Genomic DNA, 23,670 nt, shown 5'->3' on the forward strand with positions numbered 1-23,670 from the left:
GTATTTATTTGGTATGTATATATTACATATATATTATGTTATGTCATATTACTTTGTATTATACTACATTATATTATATATGCATATGTGTGTATATAGTATTATGTGTGCTGTATATCCTGATAAAGAATGTAAACACCTTAAGCAAAGGGACAGTTCTTTCTTTGTATTCCCAGCACCTAGCCCAATGCCTGGGCTATACTAATAATACTTAATACTCTTGAATGATAATAACCTTTTTCCAACAGGAAAATATAAAGAGTTTTGTGAACTATTAGAGTCATAGGCCATAGATCTATAGATTGAAAGGATCTTAGATATCATCTCGTCAGACTTCATCATTTCACAAATGAAGATGAAGTCCAGAAATGTTTAAATGACTTGCCCGTGATCACTCACACAGGTAGTGATCATCGGAGAGAGATTTAAACTTGTGTTTGCTAAGCCCTTTCCACATGGCATCACCGCTGTCTTCCATGGTTCCTACTTCATTTTGTCTTTCCAGCCTTCATTCCTAATCCTTGCTTTCCTTCGCTCTCTTGCTACCCCGTGCCCCTGCGTGTCCTTTTTCTCCCTTTACTCTTCTTTCCTTTTCAGCCTAATCTAGAAGCAAGTTCAGCTCTTTCACTCTCTTGCCCCTCTGCCTGCCTCTTCTGTGTGTCCCTGCCGTGTGGTCCACCTCTCCCGCCCATCAGTTCGCTTGCTCCGGCCAATAGAGAGTGGAGGAGAAATATGCGCAATGCTACTGATACATGACAACGCTCCGCCTCTCTCGTCCCAGCCCATGCAGCCTGCAGTCAGAGTAGAGCGCCTTCTCAGCAGGTGTCTGTACCTTACTGTCCAGGGCTGCATCCGCCGCAGCCACCGCGCTGGACATTGTCTCAAGGACTCTTGTAGTCCCAGCTGGAGCTTGGTAGGGGGTGGGTCACGTGCCCAGGAGAAGGGCTGGAGGTGGGATCTCCCAGGCGACTTCTGCTCCTTCCCCAGAGTCCCAGAAGCCGGCATTGACAGCAATCGTCACAGCAATGGGGTGTTCCAGCAGCACCCAAACGCAGTCTCAGGAGAGCAGCAGGCCAGTGACCAAGACTGGTGTTACCAACGGACTGAAGCAAAGCGGTGAGCAGCCAAGACCCCGTCCCTCTCCTCCCATTCCCCCAGCTTACCTGGAGTCTCCATCTCCCACTTCCTGCCAGGACCCCGAACCTAGGGAGCTTGGGCAGTCATAACTTCTTACCATCCTCTAGGGATGTCCCGAGGGAAACTTAGTAATGAAAGAGCAACCTATGTCCCCTGCTTTGTCCAGATGATTGGCTGAAAGGAGTTCTGATATCTATTTCCAAACCTGGAAAAATGGAAAAAAAATGTTTGGCCCCTAACATTTTTTTTTCACCTGAAACCTGGTGCCCTATTGAAAGAGAGATATCTGCCAGAGAAAAACGATGTTTTTCTTCCTTCCTTCCATCTTTCCTTCCTTCCTAGCCTATATCTTCCTGCCTCCCCCACCTACCTTGTAGCCCTCTGGACCAGGTTTCTTTGTAAGCAAACAATTTATGTTCATTCATTTTTACTGTATTTTAAAATAATCACATATAATAATAAGTAGTGGAAATTTGTCTCAGTTGTGAAATAGGGTTAGCTAAAAACCTCCCCCTTTTTTCTTTAAAGGGGTGACAAGGGAGAGTCATATCGTAAATTGTACTTAGCATATGTATTTTTCCAAGAGCCAGCCAAGGTTAGTGGGTAGAGAGTGGGTCTGGTCTCGAGCTGGGAAGCTTGACAGGTTTTCAAGCTCTTCCTCTGACACATACTAGACCTAGGCAAGTCACTTAACTTCTGGGAACCCCCCCAGCCAACCCTCTGAGACCATAAGTTGTAAGCAGAAGCTAAGCCCCAAGAATATTTTAATTTCAAAATATTTGAAGATTAGATTAAGATAAAAACTCACATGTAATTAGTTATGTCTTGTGTTCTCTCTAAATTTTTCTCTAAGGAAAGAGTTGCTATATTATTCTAACAAAACTTCTCTTCTTTCAACTCTTTTAGTTTCCAAGTTAAATCTTATTTGAGAAGTTTTTTGCATAAAAACTTGACTCCATCACTGTTATGGCAAGCAAGTCATTAACTTGACAACCAATATTTTTAAAGAATGCAAATACACTTAGCCAATATTTTCATTTTTAAAGTATTTCCTGATATATCTAGTAGAGTACAATGGAAAGAACAAGGTAATTGTAGTCAGAATTCTTTCAGTCTTCCCTAATACCTTCTTCAAAGCTAGACTTAGTTTAAAATCTTTATGTAGTATAGCTTCTTTCTGCAAAAAATGGACAAATTTCTCCTTTTGACCTATCAGAAGAGAGAACATAAATATCTCACTAATACTGATTTAATAACTATTAATGAATAATTCAGTCCTTTACTTCTTTGCTTAGGCTGGAAGACTCGTATTAGTTGGAGATTGTTTTCCTTACTTAAGGAAATGAACATAATTTGTATAAAGCTCCATATCACAAGATTCTTTTTTTTGTTTCTAGAATGATTATAATAAAACATAATGAAATTTTGAAATAATTTTTAAAAAATGTATCCAAGAAATGGTTTCAATACTTTTGTTACTATGAAAAGAAGTTTGATGTAGTGGAAAGACCTGGATTTGGATAAAAAAGAATTCTGGCTTTGGATCTTTACTCAGTCCCTTACTAACCCTATGACCTTTGCTGAGTCTAGCTTGTTGAACATAAAATATTCAAGTTCAAATATTCTTGGAGTCTCAGTTTCCTTATCTATAAAATGGAGATCATAATTTTTGAACTACCCACTTCATAGGGTGCTGGTAAAAATTAGGCTGCATGTAATTTTAAAATATAAATGATACAACTATTACCTTCTGGGAGCTGTTACTGTTGGGGTAGACAAGGCAAAATTATCTGTAGTTGGTACAATTTTTGACTCAAGTACATTTAGCATCTTTTTCTCAATACCTATCAGTGAAATTGTATAATCATGATTTGGCGTTTAGGGTGTGCTTCCTTTGCTATTCTGCATTCACCTAGTTTGCATTGGAAGATATGTTCTCAAATCAATAAGATAATTTGAGAAAACAAATATAGCTAAGTAGGTAAATTATTTCAGATTAGTTTATATAATATGCCTATAAATTTCCTAATGCATGAATCGAATCAGTCAATAGGTCGTTGGTCTGTGCATTTTGCTTCTGATCCACCAGGCAGGCGGTGGTTAGACATTTGACACTACTGTATATTCATCAACTTTTCAATTTAATGATCTTTGGAGGCCTGATAAATAATTTAAGCAACGGAAACAGGCATTAAAATTTAAACAGGGGCAGCTAGGTGGCGTAGTAGATAGAGCTCCAGCCTTGGAGTCAGGAAGACCTGAGTTCAAATGTGACCTCAGACACATGACACTTACTAACTGTGTGACCCTGGGCAAGTCACTTAACCCCGATTGCCTTACCAAAAAGCAAAAAAAAAAAATTTAAAACAAAGAATACTGAAACTCTGTTTAATAATATTTAATTTTTAATTTTTTTCATCCATCCCATTTCATATGACTCTCTACCCTTGTGCTGTAGAACAAAACATATTATACAAGCTGCCCCTAGATTTTGAAAGGTTATGATCTAGAGTTTTTATATCTGTAGTTTAAAATTTGGAACACATTTTACCACTGAAACAATGGCATACATTCAGTTCAAGAAACATTTAAATTTATTCAAGCTTTGGGGATGCAAAGATAAAGCAAACGAAATAGGGCTATCTTCCAAGGAGGTTACATACTTGCGAGAACACAGTATGTAATGCATTTGAAGTATTGTACTGAGGGTATTTTAGAATCCACCCACTACTAATCATAGTTATACAGGAAACTCCATTTAGAGTTCTATCTTGGTACGGCAGAGCTCCTTCAAATTCCACAATTATTTATTAAATAACTATTGTTTCCAATTAATCAACAAGCATTTATAAATACTTATTTTGTGCTTTCAGAACACTATTTAGATACTGGGGAAGGTACAAGATACAAAGATTAGATACAACATAGTCCCTGTCCTCATTGAACTTGTAGTCTAGCAAGCAGTAGAACTATTGGATTGGATTGAATTTGGTAAAAAATCAGCCTTTTCTGTCCCAAATGCAGAGCAGTCACCCCTTTGGCTGAGCTAAGATGTGTGAAGTCTCTGGAAACTTCACCAAGTAGGCATTTAATAAATGTGTGCTAGATTGAATTGTATTCAGATGATTTCACTTCAATAAATATCTTAAGTCCTACCAAGTGCAAGACACTATATTAGACCTGGAGATACAAAAGACAAAAAATTTTGTATTACTTCCTCATCTTCCTCCATTTTTCAGGTGAAGAATACCTGAGCCTTCACTTCTGCTCAGCATTTTTTCTGTTATACATTCTCTTATTCATTCAGCATCTCATTCACTGTCCTCTTTCCTGAAGCCCTCAACCTCATTCCATTTTTCATATTTCCCATATAACAGATGACGTAAGTTCCTACTTTACTGAGATTGAGACCATTTGCTGGGAACTTCTTCAACTCTATTCAAAACTTGACTTCATTGTCACCTATTCACGCCTTTCTTCTGGTCATAAAAAGAGGTAGCTCTAGTTAGTCAGTCAACAAGCATTTATTAAGTACCTACTATGTGCTAGATGCTATGCTGAGCACTGGGGATATACGGAAAGGTAGAAACACTCCCTGCCCTCTAGAATATCACATTCTGATGGGGAAACAACATGAAAATAACTAGATACAAACCAGATAGATAGATGGGAGGTAATCTCAGGAGGGAAGATACTAGGAGTTGGGGTGACAGGGAGTCTTCCTAAGTAGGTAGATGAGTCTTAAAGGAAACCAGGCAAACTAAAAGGCCAGGGTGAAGAGGAAGAGCATTCTAGGTAGGGGGAAAGGCACAGAGGCAAGAGATTCAGTGTTATATTCAAGACAACAAATCCTTAGTTTTGGGCTCTCCTTGTTCTGCACTGAAAGTCTGAGTAGTTCAATGTAAAAAGTGCTGGATTTGGAGTCAGGTAGATCTGGATTCAAATTCTACCTCTGTGTGACCCTGGACATTCACTTAACCATATAGGCCTCAGTTTCCTGATCTGTAAAATGGAAGTCACAATACCTATAGTGGCTGCCACATGGGGGCTCCATGGCTCAAATGAGATGGTGTATATAAAAGGTTTTTTTCAAACTGTAAAGTGTTATGTAAGTATCATCTTTTGTCATTTTTCTCATGTTTTGGGCACATATTAGATGCTTTACAAACACTTATTGGTTTGACTTGTTTTCATTGAGAGTGTCCTCAATTTGTACATTAGTTATTTTCATGAATATTTTACAAGAATAAACTTGACTAACATTTTGAATAGTAATTCATGATGTATTTATTGCCTTCTAGTTTGTAAATACTAGTTAATAATATTGTAGAAATCGGCTCAGTTCTCATTCTTGGGAATTCTTAGAGCTAATCTTTATTTTGAGATATAGTGAACCTTATTTTCTTGTGGAAATTCAGGTGGCTTAGACCTACAGGTTAATGTATGGTTTTTGTTTTGCTTTGTTTTGTTTTTTTAATGAGGCAATTGGGGTTAAGTGACTTGCCTACACAGCTAGGAAGTATTATGTGTCTGAGGCCAGATTTGAACTCAGGTCCTCCTGACTCCAGGGCCAGTGCTCTCTCTGCTGTGCCACCAGGTTAATGTATGTTAATGAAATGCCTGCTATACTTTCTCCCTTTTCTTCTCCTCCTCCAGGAGAAGGATTATTCTATATGTATTATCCTTCTTTCATTTGAGGATTGCTTTATGAAATGAATGTGACCAGTTATAGATGCTGTTACTTCTTTATATTCTTTTCAGATCAGCCACTAGCAACAGTTCAAGGGGAGTGTTAGAATGGGACATGGAAATGCAGTTTCCTCCCTATAGGAACCCTACGGGATATTGCACACTTTCTAATTGGATGAAGAATTATCCAGGCTGATCCTTTACTTTTTTTATATTTATAGGTACAGGCACAACTTAATTTCTTGTTGCAGATACAAATTGCAAATGGAAAGTCATTTTACAGAAGGATTTCTTAAAAATAGATCCAAGGATAGATTTCAGAGGGTCCATGAATTTTTTAAAAAATATGTTGACAATTGTACATCAACCTAATTAGTTTCCTTTGGAATTCCATGTCTTTCATTCATTTATAAACATTCTGAAAAGGATCCATAGGCTTCACCAGACTGCCAAGGGGCCCATGATACAAAAAAAGGTTAAGAATCTCTGTTTTGTAGCCAGTGCCCTGTTGATTCTGATCACATCACTCACTGCTCCTTGCTGACAGGATAAAATATACATTTCTTAGTCTGGCATTCAGGACCCTCTGTAATCTAGCTTCATTCCACCTTTATAGCTTCAACTCACACTGATGCCCTTCACATACGCAAAATTCCAGTGAAATTGAACTACTTAACACTCCATGATTTCATACAACACTGTCTCCGTTCCAAATGCAGGCCATTCCAGATGCCCAGTCCCTTCTTTTTCTATCCCAGTCTTTGCTCTTCATCTCTCCCACCAAGCTGGAAGTGATCCTTCCTTCCCCGTTGACTGAGTCTCCTGTATATTATTAGAATTATTTGTGTGTATATGTTAGTTTATCCATTCAGCAATTTATTAATCATCCGCTGTATGCAAAGCATTATGCTAAGAGGAGATGTAAAGTTTAGGTAATATACATTACTTGCCTTCATAGAATTTACAGTGTAGTAAGGGAATAAGACCAACCCAGTAACTATAACACCAAAATATATATTATATACTTAATGTATATATGATACATTAAAAAGTTACTATATCAAAAAAGAAATCGTGGGATTGTAAACACTTTGAGTACAGAGAATGTATCATTTTTTTTCTTTGTATCTCCAGGCCTATTTTTACATTAATAAATATTTATTGAAATAATCAATAAAATACAAAATAACAAGCATTTATTGTATTCAAGGCACTGTGCAGAGTTTCTATTGACTTCACATATCTTAATTTAGCCAAAGGCAATTTACATTGCATTTGAAATAAAAAAGGTTAGTATTCAAAAAAAGCCAATCCCCCCCCAAGCATTTATCAAGCAATGCAAAACAATACTTCACCCCATCTTATCCTGCTATGAGCACTCTTGCCTCTCCAAGGGACCTTTCCTTCTTTATAAAATGTCACAGCTCATTAAAGGAAAATGAACAGAAAAGAAAGGAACGAATGACAAATAAGCAGGAGAGCTTTGAAAGTAGCATGTTGGATTTATAAACCTTTTTTAAAAAAGAGGCTGCAATGAAAATAAAGATGTGAGAATTCATAGGCAGTCACCATTTTTCTGTTCTGTGTATATGAAAATGCTAATTTTTTTTCTTTTGGTGTTTGTTCAGTATAGGATTTAAACAAGAAAAGACAAAAAAGGAAATGTTACCGCTTAAGATCTGGGGCAACTGTCTGTAAACAGGGAAGGACTTTTTACCAAGTTTAAGTACACTCATGTTTACATTTTGATAATCAGCAAGAATAACGTGTTTATTTTAACTAAACTTCAGTCTTCCTTGCCTTTCCCAGCAACATTGCCTGAATGGGCCGGAATTCCATAAGTGTATATAAATTGTGTTTTGTAAATTGTAAGCATCAATCCTTGTTCAATATTTTCACAGAAATACAATTTTTCACTTCATAATTCTTTCTTCAACCATTACGATAGAACTATAACCAGGACTCCAATTGATTTTCTAATAGATTTTTACCATTTACATACAGGATATTTTTGCTTGTAGCTGTAATTTATAAGAAGATTGAATTTGGTTAAAACGCTACTGTGTGCCCTAAAATCTCTGAGGGATTAATTGCATGTGTCCTAGAATGTTTTGCCCTTGCTTTAATGGTTTTCAACAGGCAGGACTTTTCTTTGCATTATGTTTCAGCCTTAGCATTTGTTTTTTTAAAAATTCCTTTCTTTTAGGCATTTAGGGTTAAGTGACTTGCCCAGGGTCACACAGCTAGTAAGTGTCAAGTGTTTGATCTGAGTTCACATTTGAACTCAGGTCCTCCTGACTTCAGGGCCGGTGCTCTATCCACTGTGCCACCTGGTTGCCCTTAGCTTTACCATTTAGTTTAGCATTCCCATTCAGACTACACACCCCAATTCAGATAACTATAAATCTGCATGGTCTCTTTTATTTACACTGAGCAGCTATCAAGGACTTTTTTTTTCTTGAAATGTTTCGGAGGGCACCGTAGAATCAGCTGGAAGGGTTAAGAATTATCTGGTCATAAAATCACAGATTTAAAGTTAAAGGGCGCTTAGAGGTTGTCTAATTCAGTCCCCTCAATTTTAAAGTTGAAGAAACTAAGATCTAGAAAGGTCAAAGGGCTCACCCCTGGTCACACAGCTAGTTAGTGGTAGCACTAGGATTAGAACCTGGTGCCCTGGCTCTCATCAATCAGCAGGCATTTATTAAGCATATACTGTGTGCCAGGCACTTTGCTAGGTGCCGGGGATACAAATTCAGAAGTGATAAAGTAACTCTTCTCAGTCAGCTTACATTTTGTTGGATTCGCCCAGTGCTCTTTACTCTACCCTGTGAAGTAGTGTACCCAACGAGGATTTCTTTCACTTTTCCTGTAAATAATTACCCTTCTTTATAGAGAGGAAGTGTGCTACAAAAGAAAGAGCGCTGGAGTTGAAGTCATAAGTCCTTATTAAAACCCAGATCTGACACTCAATAATTATCAGACAGTAAATCACTTAGTCTCTGTAGAGATTCAATTTCCCCATCTTTAAAATAGATCCATTGATAAATTATTTTCTGGAACTTTGATTTCCTCATCTTTAAAATGAGCAATGGAGCAGAAGCTCTGGCTGGATTTACCGAGCTGGAAAGCCTTCACGTACAGCCTGTGGATGTCCAAGGACTGACTTGGCTAAATGCAGAGAAGCTCATCCCTGCCTGAGAGGTTGGCCATTAGGTGATGAATTTACATTTGCCATAGCAACTGATCTACCAAGGCACAGAAGAGATTCAATCTACATCTAGGAAGAGAGGTTCCATACCATTGTAATCACAAGTTTTTTTGGAAGGGTTGAAGTCAAACAAACAAACCAACAAATTCTGTGATAGTAATACTTATTCTGATTCTGTTGTGAAGAAAGTACTCCCTAGAGCAAAAAAGCACGATGTAAATGAGAGCAATTATTATTCATATTGACATAAAGCCAACGTTTGTCTTCTGGCATTGTTGTTGATAATAAATCTGGCCAGTAAGAAAGATGGATATTAAATGGATTTCTTATATCCTTTGGGGTTCCCCCAAACTCTGTATTATGTACCATATTTTTCAGTCATGGTCACTTCTAAAGAATTGATCCTTTATTCTAAAGTGATAATAATTAACTTCAAAAACAGCACTTTTCTCCCACGCCATGAATAAGATAATGCTGAATGAATGCAGATGATTTGGGTTGGAATCCCATCCCCACCACGTGACCTTGGATGTTTAACCTGGGCCTTAGTTCCCTGAAGAGGGTTGGCCTAGATGACTTCTAAGGTTCCTTCCAATTGGAAATCTATGATTCTGTGTTTTTTCTTAGTGCAGAGGTAAGACAGTAAACTGAGATGAGCTTAAAGGATTAGAAGATCTAGATTAGAGATTCTCTAACTTTTTTGTGTGTGTCCTGGACCCCTTTGGCAGTCTGTAAAGCCTACAGACCCCCTTCTTGGAAGCGTGGTTTTGAATGCGTGAAATAAAATACATAGTATTGCAAAGGAAACCCTTTATATTGAAGTGGAGTTGTCAAAAGATTAAAAATAAAAAGAAGTTCATGGTTCCTAGGTTAAGAACTCCTGATCTAGATGGAGAGCTGGAAGGGATTCCAGAAGGCCATCTGGTGCAACCCCTTGATTTAACAGATGGGTAAACTGAGGCCCAGAATGACATGATCATGGACATGGATGACAAATAACAGGGCCACTGTTCTAATCCATGTCCTCTGACTCCAAATCCAATGCTCTTTCCACTATAAAACACCTGGAAAGCTTCCTTTAAGATGAGCTTTAAAAGAGAATCCAAATTCTTTTATTTTCTCTTTATATTGGAATTTTCTCATATTTAGTATATTTCAATTAAGAGTGTGATTCAGTTCTCCTTCCTTGGAATATATCACCGTCTGGCCACCTCTGTCTGGGTACCATGCATAACACTGGCTCTAGAGTCAGAGGATCTGGGTTCAAATCCCCACCCCTGATTTTTTACCAACTTTGTAACCTTGGGCAAAGCACTGAACCTCTCTGGAATTTAATTTTTCTAATGATAATAATTATGACAGCTAGCATTTATATAGCATTTTAAGGTTTGCATAGCACTTTACATTTATCCTTCTAACAACCCTGGGAGGTAGGTGCTATTATTATCCCTATTTTACAAATGAGGAAACTGAGGCAGACAGAACTTAAGTGACTTGCCCAGGGTCACACAGCTAGTAAGTGTCTGAGGCATTTTCTTATCTGTAAAAATAAGATATTAGCTTAGATGTGGCCTCTGAAGTGCCTTCAAGCTCAGGATCTGTGACCCTCTAAACTTTAGGATACTGTGATCCCATGAATCTCTTTGTCTGTGGATGATCTACCTCAAAATGACATGTAAAACAGAATGGACCACTAAAAATGCATACATATCAATTGCTTCCAGCAAAAAATGAATAATAATAATAATAAGCTTGTGTATGTTGCTTTAAGGTTTGCAAAGCACTTTACATGAATGGAAAGATAAAAATGAGACTTTGGAGGACCATAGCAGTATGGGATAGTGGGAATAGCCCTGGATGTGGATATAAGCAAGCTCTGGTTTCAAATCCCAGCCTGAAATCCCCTGACCATCTTTGTGCAACTTAATCTCTCTGACTCTTGTAATTTTCTCATCTGTAAAATGAGGATCATAATGCCTATAGTACCAGGTCATGGTGAGGATCAAATGAGATAATGGATATAAAGTGAAATACTATTTGTAAAGCCTTAGCACCATGTCTAGCACATAGTAGGCACTTAACAAATGTTTATTGATTGATTGATTATCAATTGATTGATTGATATAGAGTGCCTTACATGTTGTAGGGGACATAATAAATATATGTTGAATTTTGCTTTTCAGATCTTAAAGAATTATCTAAATGGCCATTATTCTTGCTATTGACCAGTTGGGAAGGAAGAAAATAAGCAAACATTTATTAAGTGCCTACTATTTGCCAGGCACTGTGCTAAGTGCTTTAGAAATTTTCACAACAATCCTGGGAGATAGGTGCTATTATGATCACTATTTTATAGTTGAGGAAACTGACTCAGATATGAATGGAAGGATCCTAAGGAAACTGAGTTAGACAGAGGTTAAGTGTCTTGCCCAGTTACACAGCCAGCAAGTGTCTAAGGTCAGATTGGAATGCAAGTCTTCTTAATTCCAGTCCTAATGCTCCAAACACTGCACCACCTAGTTATACCTCTTACACCTGTAGACCATGAAAGAATATGAGTTTGGACATCTGGAATGGTAGAAATGTAGGGGTACATTAGGATGGAAAGATCAGAATGAACTAAAGAGAGGATGCTGGCTCAAGAAGAAGAAGCCAGAGTCAGCCCAGGGCCAGATTGGACAGAGAAGAGTCAGCAGATGTCTCTTACTGATGGGCAGAGAAGGGGGAATATAGAAGAAAGAATCCTTGTTCTAACATTGTCATGTAACCAAATGAAAATCGTTGTTCTGTAAGGTTGCCAAAAGTTTCAGCTCCTATGTTAAGTTTGACTTTCATGTTAATGTTTTACAACCTCAGGTTCAGAAACCTAGAACTTGATCCCCTGAGGCCATTCTCCCTCTATCTCCCGCAAAGGAATTTAAAATTCACAAAATTAGTATACAGCATTAAGTGGATCAAAATTTAGATCTTGGGATTTAGGAGAATAGGCATGGCTATGAGGTATTGAGTTTTAAAATACATGTATAATACATACTTTTAAAATGTACTTATAAATATAGATTACATATATGTGTGTGTATATGTGTGTGTGTGTATGTGTGTGTATAACCAGTTGGGAAGGAAACAAGCATTTATTAAGCACCTACTATTTGCCAGATACTGTGGTAGGTACTTTACAAATATTACCTCATCTGGGTTGTGCGTGTATCACACATATACACATATATACAATTGTATAAATATACATATCTATGAATATATATACATATTCTGGTGTGTGTACATATATATATATATTATACATATACATATATATATATCAGAACTTGTACATCCAAATGAGTTTTATTCTCTCCAAAGGAGCCACCTTAAGGAGCTACTCATTTTATTTGAAACTCAAACACTTGTGGAATTCTGTGTACAGTAGGAGAGTACTGACTTTGAAGTCAGAAGATTTGGATTCAAATCATGCCCCTGACATTGCCTATGTGACCTTTAGCATCCCCAGGACTTAATTTTCTCGGTTATTAAATGAGAGGATTGGCCTCTGAAGGCCTTTCCATGATCTTTTGGAATTGTCTTCAGAACATGATAGATCTTTTGATCATCCTCAAAGGTGAAGAATCATTGTTTGAAGCCAGAGATCAGAGCTTTGATTTTGGGAAGTCGTCTAAAGTCACTTAGAGACAAATCTGGTCAATAAAATGAGTAATCAAAGTGAGTAATGCCATTTTTGTTTTCTAAAAATGAAGAATAAGGGCATAAGAGGTGATTAATTTTCTTTTTGTTTACTGAATTGACACTTTCCTCCCTCACCCCTTAGTCACTGGAGTTTACACACAGATACTGAAACACTCTCAGGTTGCTGATAGGTATGATTTAGATGTGAGTGGCCATACTGGCTGGGTCCCCTGTTTCCCAGCATAAAGGTGGAACTGTGCCTTAAGGCCATGTTCAAAACTGTCCCTTTAGTCTCCCTTCTGTCCTGTTCCTGAACTCCCCTGATGGATCAAAAGAACAACCTAAAATAACCTGCCCATTGCTACCCCAGAAACCTCATTTTGCCCTAAAGGAAGAAGGGATTGTATGGGAGAGCTGCACAGGATGGTTCAGTCCCACTGAGCAACAGAATGTTCCCATGTCAGAGATAAGAAAAGGGTTTTCAAGCAAAAATCTGCTCTTTCTTTTCTACAACTCTTTGTTCAATATTGCTACTTTGTATTTGGTTCCCAGAAAGTCTCAAGCCTCTGACCCTGACTTCTCCGTGGACCCAGGGCTCTAGTTTGACAGCAGTAATTATAAAGCAATGAAACTGGTTTTGTTGCATGGCTCTACTCTTATCTACTATCACCTTACAAACCTACAAACTGGCCTTGGAGGAAATTCACAACAGGAGTTCCAAAAATGATTTGATCAGTGACAGCATTGGTGAAGTAGGGGTGTGGCTTCTTCAGGTGACTCTTGTGGTGGACACTCATTGGGATGTGTAAGTTCTGGTATGATTGTTTAGGGAAAAAAAATTGGTCTTGTCACTTTATAATCACATTCCTCTAGCCCTTTCTCTTCTTTATCAGCTGATAACCTTATCTTATACTTTATTAGGAATATGTGTATGCCACACACACACACACAAACACACAAACACACACTCTTTATTGTATAGTGGCTCACAGGTTAGGAGACATTGACCTGAGTAAGCCGTGTGCTTAGTAGAAGTTTGCTGTTTCTACTTTGGGCAATAAACCATGTTTCCATGTTCTCTTACTGTAATGTGTTCCCAGGTGTGTTTGTTTATGATTTTAATCCCTAAGTAGTGTTGCCTAGTGTTTTGGCTCTTTGTATGTCTATCACATCAGGGTGTGCAACATCAGTTTTGTTAGTTCAGCTGTCACAGCAAACGTGTGCATGGTAGGATAGATTTACTGTACAGTCTAGAGGGATAAAGAGTCCAGAATGGATTGGACAAGCCTCCTACCCACAGATATTGTAAAATTTAGATGGAATGTGGCATGGGGGGAGATAAAACAAAATCCTTCTCTCCCTCCCTTTCCCTACTCTTTGAGAAATAGATTTGGATTTGGAAATATATACTTAGCAAACATTACGTAACAAAAAGGATTGAACACAAAACTTAAAAAACACTTTCCATATGAGAACCCTTCCTTTGTAACCTAAAGCAGGATGATGGCAGAAATTCTACCATTTATGCTGACTCTAAACCTTCAAATGGACCTCCTTGAGAGAAAGGTTGTATAAAATTCAAAGTGGTAGTATTGTAATACTGGCATGAGGAGCCAGGTTTGGATTTTAAAGAAGGAATGAATTTGGCCAGTCAATAAACATTTATTGAGTGCCTGCTATATGCAAAGCACTGGGGATACAAAGAAAAGCAGAAGACAGTCTCTTCCCTCAAGGAGGTCACAATCTAATGGGAGAGACAACATGCAAAAAAAAAAACCTATGTACAAACAGGCTAAAGACAGGATAAAAAGGAAATAATCCACAAAGACAAAGCACTAGAATTAAGAGAGAATAGAAAAGGCTTCCTGTAGAAGGTAGGATTTTAGCTGGGACTTGAAGGGAAGACAGAATCAGGAGATGGAGATGAGAAGTGAGAGCGCTCTAGGCATGGGGGACAGCCAGAGAAAATGCCAAGAGCAGTGAGATAGAGTGTCTCCTGTAAGGCATAGCAAGAAGGCCAGAGTTGCTGAATCAAAGTGGAGGAAAGTAAGGTTGAAGAAGACTGGAAAGGTAGAGGAAGGCTAGATTATGAAAGGATTTGAATGCCAAACAGAGCATTTTGTATTTGATCCTAGAGGTCAGAGGAAGTCACTGAAGTTTATTGAGTAAGGTAGTAAAAACCTAGATAGAAGAGAATCCCAAGGAGAAGAGGCTAATCAACAGTGTCAATGGCTATAGAAAGGTCAAGAACGATAAGGACTAAGAAAAGGCCATTGGATTTGGCAATCAAAAGATCACTGGTAACTTAGGAAGGAACAGTTTTGGTTGAATGATAAGACAGGTTATAGAGTTAAGAAGAGACCAAGAGGAGTGGAAATGGAGGCACCTGTTGAATACGGCCTTCTCAAGGAGTTTATCCACAGAGAGCAGAAGAGATATGGGGTGATAGTGGGGATGAGAGGGGAGACATAGGCATGTTTGCAGTCAGTAGGGAAGCGGTCAGGAAGAGACTTAAGACATGTGAGAGAGGGAATGATAGAGGTGGCAATCTGTTGGAGGTGATGAGATTGAATAGGATCCTTTGTGCAGGTGCATGGGTTTGCTTTGGTAAGAAAAAGGGCCACCTCTTCGTATGAGAGAGGGGTAAAAGAAGAGATAGTGGAAGAAGGCATCTGAATGACATATTCAATCTACTCCAATAAACATTTATTAAGTGCCTAATAGATACCATGCATTGTGCTAAGTGCTGCAGATGAGAATAACAAAAAGATAGTCTTTTCCTTCTAGTGCCAGTACAATTTGATTGTTGAATTTTCAGAATGTTTTGAGGTTGTATTTTGATAGTATTAATACATGTCTACCCATTCTTCAACTGTGGAACTCTTGCTTTAAATAATTTATATGCTCTGAAGTTGATGATGAATATTGTCTCTTTTTGCTGACAGTATTCATCACCATAGTAAACATTTGACCAGAAAATATCATTTGACAGGACTCATTTAAACTCATTTCCTTGTTAATTCCCCAAGGCACTTTAAAAAAACAACAACCCTACAAATCCTTTGTGAGAGATCTGAGACTTATTTTCCTGTCAGAATGAATTTCTTCACAAACTCATGAAACTATTTTATTCACTTCCTCCACTGCTGATAATTTGATGCTTGACCAGATAGTTTTTCAGCCTTTATGTTAAAAGCCTAAGGGATGTTTCAAAGAAATCTTTGCTCCATCTTTTGTTCCTAAATTTGCACACTGGCCTGATTTTTTTTTTTGAGAAAGAAAGCCCTTGGCTCTAATTTCTATCATTTTTGAGCATGCTATATGTGTATACTATGGTAAACATCTAAACCAGGAATTTTTCACCTTTTTTTGTGTCATGGACTCTTTTGTCTATATGGTGAAGCCTATGGGACACCTCACAATAATGTTTTTAAATGCATAAAATAAAATACAAATAAATAAAAAGGAAGTCAATTATGTTGAAATACAGTTATCCAAATATTTTTTTAAAAGTTCAGGGGGCAGCTAGGTGGCGCAGTGGGTAGAGCACTGGCCCTGTAGTCAGAAGGACCTGAGTTCAAATTCGGTCTCTGACCAGACACTTGACATTGACACTTACTAGCTGTGTGACCCTGGGTAAATCACTTCACCCTAATTGCGTTGCCAAAAAAAACCAAAACAAAACAAAAAAACAAACAAACCAAAAAAGTTCATAGACCCCAGGTTAAGAATCCCTGGTTGAGACTATGGTCACTATATACCTTGATTTTTATTTTTTAGACCAATTTGTTTTTTAATAATATTTTATATTTTCCCTAATTATATGTAAAAACAATTTTTTAACATTTGTGGTTTTTTAAAATTTTGACTTTCACATTTTCTCCCTCTCTTCCTCCCCTCCCTCCTCTTTGAGACAGCAAGCAACCTGATATAGGTTATATATGTGCAATCATGTAAAACATATTTCCATATTAGTCACTTTGTGAAAGAAAACTTGAACAGAGAGAGAGAGAGAAAGCATGCTTTGGTCTGCATTCAGACTCCACCAGTTTTTTCTCTACAGGCAGATAGCATTTTTCATCATGATTCCTTTGAGATTGTCTTAAATCATTGTATTGCTTAGAATAGCTAAGTCTTTCAGAGTTGTTTGTTGTACAATATTGCTGTTATTGTGCACAATGTTCTGGTTCTGCTCACTTCACTCGGCATCAGTTCATGTAAGTCTTTCCAGGTGTTTCTGAACTCATCCTGTTTGTCAATTCTTATAGCACAATAGTATTCCATTAGACCAATTTGTTAATAGAAGTTAATATAATTGTCTTGTACTGTAGTTTTTGTGGATTTGCCTTACCTCCCCCTATGATACTGTGAACTCCTCCAAAGTATGGACCATATTTTATCATCTCTGGGTCTTCCAGGGTACCTAGCTGCTGCCATAATAAGCATTCTTTTGATGAAAAAATGTAAGTTAGGAATCTCCTCAAATGTTATTTCTTACTTATACTTGTAATTGTGGGCAAAAATCTCCAAGCATTGTGGGTATTATGGAGATATAGTCTGTGATTCCCAGAAAAGAAGCAAAATGTTTGGGGATAGCTGAGAGAGATGTTAAGGGCCTAAAAAAGAAAGAAGCCATAATTTCCCCCAGGAGTTGTGTATCTCACTCTATTCTTTCCCAAACACTTTAACTTCTACATCTTATAAAATTATTAAACAACTTTGAGGTATGTGTGTGTGTGGAGGGGTATCATGGTTCCTGTTTTACAGATGAGGAAACAGATTTGGTGAGGGTTAAGTGACTTGCCCAAGGTTGCACATCTAGTTAGTAACATGGCCAGGAATAAAATCAAGAATTCCTGATTCTTAATTCGGTTCTTTTTCTATCACACCACATGTCATACAGTCCCCCAAATGGAAATCTGAGTATGAATGAATGAACAACAATAAAAAAAATCCATTTATTAAGCTCTTAATATGTGTTTAAAACTTTGCTGAGGGCTGGGGATTCAAATATAAAAATGAAGACAATCTCTGCCCTCAAGAAACTTACATTCTTATGGAGGAAGTAACATAATAGGAAAATGGTGGCCAGCAAGGGGTATTTTGTTGTGGAAAGTTACAGAGATGCGATAATGAGTGAAGCCATAACAGAAGCAATGGCAATATTGATTTGAGAAGAGTACAGTAACAATAGTACCATGGCTGGCATGAATATGGGGCAGTAAAGTATGGCTTGAGGCTGCTTAGCTATAGTGAGTGGGCTACCAGAAGCACTTACCAATAAAGACAGCAAGGGCTCCAGGTTGGGAGTTCCAAAGTTGAAAATTTAAATCTTCAAGGCCATGGTCTCTGACCCCTGAGATAAAGCAATTGGTGAGAATATGGTGAAGTTCAGTGAAGGCAGTAGCTTCTTTTCCCTTCCTTTCAGAATTTTGTGTACCTTATTTAGTCTCTACTCCTGAAAGTTTCTATGCCATCTTAGCACTTGATGACATCTTCTGTCACTGAGGACCTCTCACAAAAGATAAAGGAGTTTCTAAGAATTCCTCCTAGGATCAGACTTTGTGAAATCCTATTCTATTCCTAAAGAGACAGGAGAAAAAACCTGCAGCAGAGTTAGAAAAATGTGCCAAATGACAAAAGTAGTGGAAGAGTCATAAGAAAGAATGTGGGGTGGGGGTGAGGAGTAGGGAGAGAGACAAGATTGACAGGTAGGTATGAAGAAACTCTAAATTTAGGATGAGAAAGTTAAGTTTGACGCAGAGGATATTTGAAGTAGTGGACATAAACTGGTTGTCCCAAATACTACCTATAACTAAACTAATTTGAACTATTAAGTACTTGTAATCCTGATTTGCTTTTCTATAGTATTAGATTAATGATGATTATTTGTTTTCTTTTTCATGTAAAATGACTGATCCAAAACAGCTTCAGATGGAAACTCTTCAATCCCACATGAAAATGAAATTTGCCTCGACAAGACAAAACAGTGTGCAGTGGGAGCAAAAGTTGATGCTAATGATGAAACAGGACCAATCAATCACCTTCTAGCTGGGGAGCCCAGGGTTGTGAAGCCATTGGCAACTGATGGTACTAGTTCCACCTGTGAAGAGGAATATCCTGAGAAGGCAGGGTCCCCAGGCTCTGAGGAAAGAGTTCAAGCAGAGTGTCTGAAATCAGCAGATAAAGTTAAGAATCCAGGAGCATCTAAGGAGTCTGTTCCACCTATATCTGCTGGAAAAAATGAACTTCCAGGAACAGAGGAAAAGGATAACAGGGAAATGGAGAAAGGTACTCAGCCTGTAGGAAAATTTGTCGAGATTGAAATATTTGGAACTATAAAGGAGATCAAGCCACTGATAACAGCTAGTGAAGTAGAAGCCACAGAAACAGGAGAACATAATGAGCATCGAGGAGTGGCTGAAGAAGCTGATCCCCAAAGAACAATGAAGGAGAATAAGCATCTGATAACATCTGAAGAAGCTGAACCTCAAGAAACAGTCGAAGATATTCAGTGCGTAGATACTGATAGAAAGACAGTAGTGTCGGAGGAGAACAATTATGTGGGAACAGCTGGAGAGACTGAAACTTCAGGAACACTGGAAGAGACTGAACATGAGAGAATCGCTGAAAAGACCAAAACTGAAGGAACAGGTGAAGAAACTGAGCATGAGGAAACAGCTGGAAAGACTGAACCTTCAGGAACACACGAAGAGTCTGAGCATGAGGGAACAGCTGGAGAGAACAAAACTTTGGGAGTGATGGAAGAGACTAAGCATGAGGGAACAGCTGGAGAGACCAAACCTTCAGGAACAATGGAAAAGGTGACTCTGTAACAGGTGAAAAGAACAACTTTCAGGGAACAGTTGAAGATAATGAATTTCCAGAAATACTGGGGGAGGTTCAGCCTCTTGGAGCTCCTGGAAAGAATAACTACTCCAGAACAGCTAGAGGCACTGAACCTCCTGAAAGAGTGGAGAAGACTCAGTTGGTAGAAGCAGTTGGAGGCATTAAACCTCCCCAAATAGCTGAAGGGACAGAGGAAAACATGAAGCCATTGATGGAAGTAGCCAGGAAAATTAACATGAATGAAGAGAAGCAAGCAATTGAAGGTAATGGTTCTGTTGTTCAAAATTCAAACAATTTAAGCCCTGAATTCTATAAGGACAGCCATCTGGAAAGTCACACCCAAGTGTCTAGGCTGTAATATAGTCACCCAAAACCACATCTTATGTTGCTGGGAGTGGATGTACTTTGAACCAAAACTACTTTTCCTCATTAGAACTTCTGTTCTGTCGTCTTGGTTCAATGATTAGATCTAGTTCCTTGGTGAAAATTTTCTAAAACACAATGGGTCCACCATATTTAAACCAGAGAAGCAAATAAATAAAGTTTAGAATGCTGATGCTTTTCAGGTTTACCTTCGATCATAGCTTATATATGGTATGGGAGAATATCAGAATAGACAGCTGAGGGGAAAAAAATTGTCATGTGTGTGTGTGTGTGTGTGTGTGTGTGTGTGTGTGTGGTGTAGAAATGGAGGAGCAACTTGGCATTGAAAAAGTCGTTACCATTGCCTCCAGTTGTCCTGATCTATATCTTGCCCAGATAGATTGGGAGGAGAAAATGAGGCTAATGACTTTGCACAGCCTTCCCTCACTTAAATCCAATTTACTTACAAATCATGGCATCAACTTTTTGATGTCATGGTCCTCTCAAGATGAACAACAGCAACTGCTGCCTCCCTACCCCACTAGAATTCTTTTTACCTTTAGGACAGAACTAGAGAAGAGCCCCTCTACCTGGATGCAAGTAATATTTTATTTTAACTCTAGAGTGTTCAGGTCTTTAAAAAAATGTAGTATGACATTATTCAAGGAGTGAGTCTAACTTGATTATGTGTAGCATCTCTGGTACCCTAGTGTGCTTAATAAGGAGAAAATAATTTTCTGCTCAAAGAGCAACAAAAAGTTGAGGGCCACATTACCATTTTGCCAATATGTTTCAGTTTCACATTAAATCACCTTCTTTTATGAATATTTGAAACTTTAGCTATTTCTCATTTCTTAATATTTACATGGGATTTTCTACCTTTTATCATATGCTGTGCTGTCATTTTATTTTTATTTTTCCTGCTGTCATTGTTTTAGCCTTAATTCTGTATCCTGACTTTATAGGGAAGTGATTTGCCTCTGGGCACACACTTCCTCAGGGCAGAATAAGACTAATGCTTGGGTTCCAGTCACTGCCTTTCTTCCCTGCCCCTGCTAACTTACCCACCCTGCCTCATACGTATTCTTGAAACTGAAAGTGTAAGCTCTGTTAGAGCTCAAACTACTTGGTCATCAGCTAATGTTGGATAATGGTATCCTGTCATGATCTCTGTGGTTACTGTTTCCAGGTGAGACGGGAGAAAGGGTGGAAACTGAGACGCACAGTGAGATAGTGAGTGAGGGCTCTGAAACAAAGGAAGAAGAAACGGGAGAAGCTGTGGATACTACTGCAGCCACAGAGACAGGTACGTTGACAGAAGGGTGAAGGGCTACACCCCACTCGCAATGAGAAGACAGGAGAACCTTAGTAAGGCTTATTAGCACATTTCTTATCATTCTTCTAACTTTTCCTTTTATTGAATGTTTTTGTACAGCCTTAGGTTCTATAAAATCAGATATTCTATTCAAGCTGGAGTCCCGCCCCTTCATTTTATAGATAAGGAATCTGAGGCCTAGGGAGATGAAGGGGCCTGCCCACAGTCACCCAGGCAATAGCGGAATCAACTCCTGGTCCTCAATGTCCTAATACTTGACCCAGCCGGTCTAGTCCCTACACCTTGTTAATGTTTTTATAACAGTGAGAATGGTGCTATCATGCCTTTTTAATGCAGTCTTGTTTGGACTTGTTCCTAAAACTGCCAAGGCAATTTAAATTATTTAAAAATAACAAAAAATTCATAAGTACACCACAGGATCATAAAACTTCAGCACTAGAAGCAGCCTGAGAGATCTCTGATTCTGAGACTCAGAGAATTAGTACTTACTTGAGATCATACAGTTAGTGAGTGGCAGAGCAAGGATTTAATCCTAAGCAAAGAATCCTTGTTAATTATTTATTGAAGCAGTTAGGTGGCATGGTGAAGGGAGTGCTGGACTTGGAGTTAGGAAGACCTGAGTTCCTCTCCTGCCCCAGACATGCCTATTATCTGTGTGACACTGGGAGCAAGTCACTTAACTTTCTGGCCTCAGTTTCCTCACCTGTAAAATGGAGATAACAACAGCACCTACCTCACAGGGGTGTTGTGAGGATCAGATGAGATAATATGTGTATGTGTGTGTGCATAAAGCACTTTGCAAACTGTAAAGGGCTATATAAATGTTAGATATTAGTATTATTTTCTCCACAAATTTATCTATCCAATCTTGGTAATCAGTGCTCATTCACCAAATGTAAAGGAAAAAAAACAGAGGAACTGAAAGAAGAAAATGTAAACCTTTAATTACAAGTGAGTAGAGAAGGAGTAGAAGAAAGAGTAGCATGCTGTGGACCTGAGTGTACATACATACATACACACATGTTCCTATATACATACACCCATTCGCACATCATGTACATGTGTGCATGCATACACATATTTGTTAGTGCAATCACACAGCTGTGATGGCCACACACAGTTCACAAATATTCCATCACTCAAAGAATCCTACAATTTGCTGCAAAAAAGAATCTTAGAGATCATTGAGGCCAACCTGTTCCCTTGTTTTAAAGACATATATCACCCTAAAAGTAAATTTCAGTTTTAGTAATGATTTACTCATTTATGAGTATGTAAAATAAAACAGCAAAAGTTATTGCCAATAACTTCAAAGCATGTTACTTGTAGAAGGTTAAGAATTTTCCATGCCCAAATTACTCATGTTTTTCAAGTGCTGATTTCATGTTTGTATCAGAGGAATTCCATTTGGTTGTATCTTTTTAAAGACATACCCTGTGTCCCAAAATCCTGTTATATCTTTAATTTTGTTTTAAATATATTTCAGAGTTAACAAATAGCAAGAAATAAGATCCAGATGCTACCTGTGCAGATTCTACACTCTTCATCTTGTTCAGCTGTTTAAGTGAACATCATTTTACAATCTTTTGACTTTTGGGGGTGAGATGGGAATATAATATCAGAACTTTACAGAGAATTTATAAGCTTTTATAATTGTTAAAAAAAATTTGCCACAAAAAAGTCACCTTTCAAGAATTCTTCAAAAGTTGCCAAGAGACTTTGACAAGTAGTTGCATATGTACATTTTCACTTATCTGCCACAGAGTGCCTTGTATATGTTAATATCCAATTAGAATTATGTTTTTGAAACATTTTTGTCTGGAATGTAAATATATTTTGTATCTTTTCAAATTTGAGTTAGACTCTTCTAAATTCATTTTTACATTAAAACAATAACTACTGAAACCTCCTGTTTAAGTATTTAATCCACAGGTATACAAAATTATCAAAGACATTGGCTTATTTTTTCTTATTTAAACAGATTAGTACTAGTTCATGACCCAAATTTTAAAATGCTGATTTGTAAAGTAGATGATAAGTTACCAGAATAGTTACCCTTCCAGAAAAGGAAACATAGAATATGATCTTCAACTTGTATATTTTATGCAGCTTTTAAAAGTAAATTTTTAAAAAATCAACATCATGATAGAATCTCCATTTATCCGTAGTAACCTATTTAAAAATGTAATTTTTTAAAATGACTATGTAGAATTACAGTAAAATCTAAGAAAATCTTTTTTAAATGTCAAGACTGATGACATTATGCCATAGCTTATTAACAAAATGCATTTTTGCAACTTTAAATTTTAATATTTTGGAACCAATGACTGTATTTCTTCATTAAAATTATCAGTGAAATGAATTTTTAAGTTTTATGCATGCCTTTTGTCTTTCATAACACGGTTAT

The 23,670-nt window shown here is 37.7% G+C and overlaps 1 protein-coding gene across 1 annotated transcript; it reads left to right on the forward strand.

Moving 5' to 3' along the window:
* Window positions 1-346: 346 nt before the first annotated feature.
* On the forward strand, window positions 347-23,625 carry ERICH5 (glutamate rich 5). The gene is given in 5 exon segments (XM_020968976.2): window positions 347-1,116; window positions 18,644-19,543; window positions 19,546-19,827; window positions 21,117-21,233; window positions 22,750-23,625. Coding segments are annotated over 5 exon segments (1,413 nt in total). The 5' UTR covers window positions 347-1,025; the 3' UTR covers window positions 22,773-23,625.
* The last annotated feature ends 45 nt before the right edge of the window (window positions 23,626-23,670 follow it).

The sequence above is a fragment of the Phascolarctos cinereus genome, unplaced genomic scaffold (genome assembly GCF_003287225.1).
Source record: "Phascolarctos cinereus isolate Bilbo 61053 unplaced genomic scaffold, phaCin_HiC Scaffold_4;HRSCAF=312, whole genome shotgun sequence".
NCBI lineage: Eukaryota > Metazoa > Chordata > Mammalia > Diprotodontia > Phascolarctidae > Phascolarctos > Phascolarctos cinereus.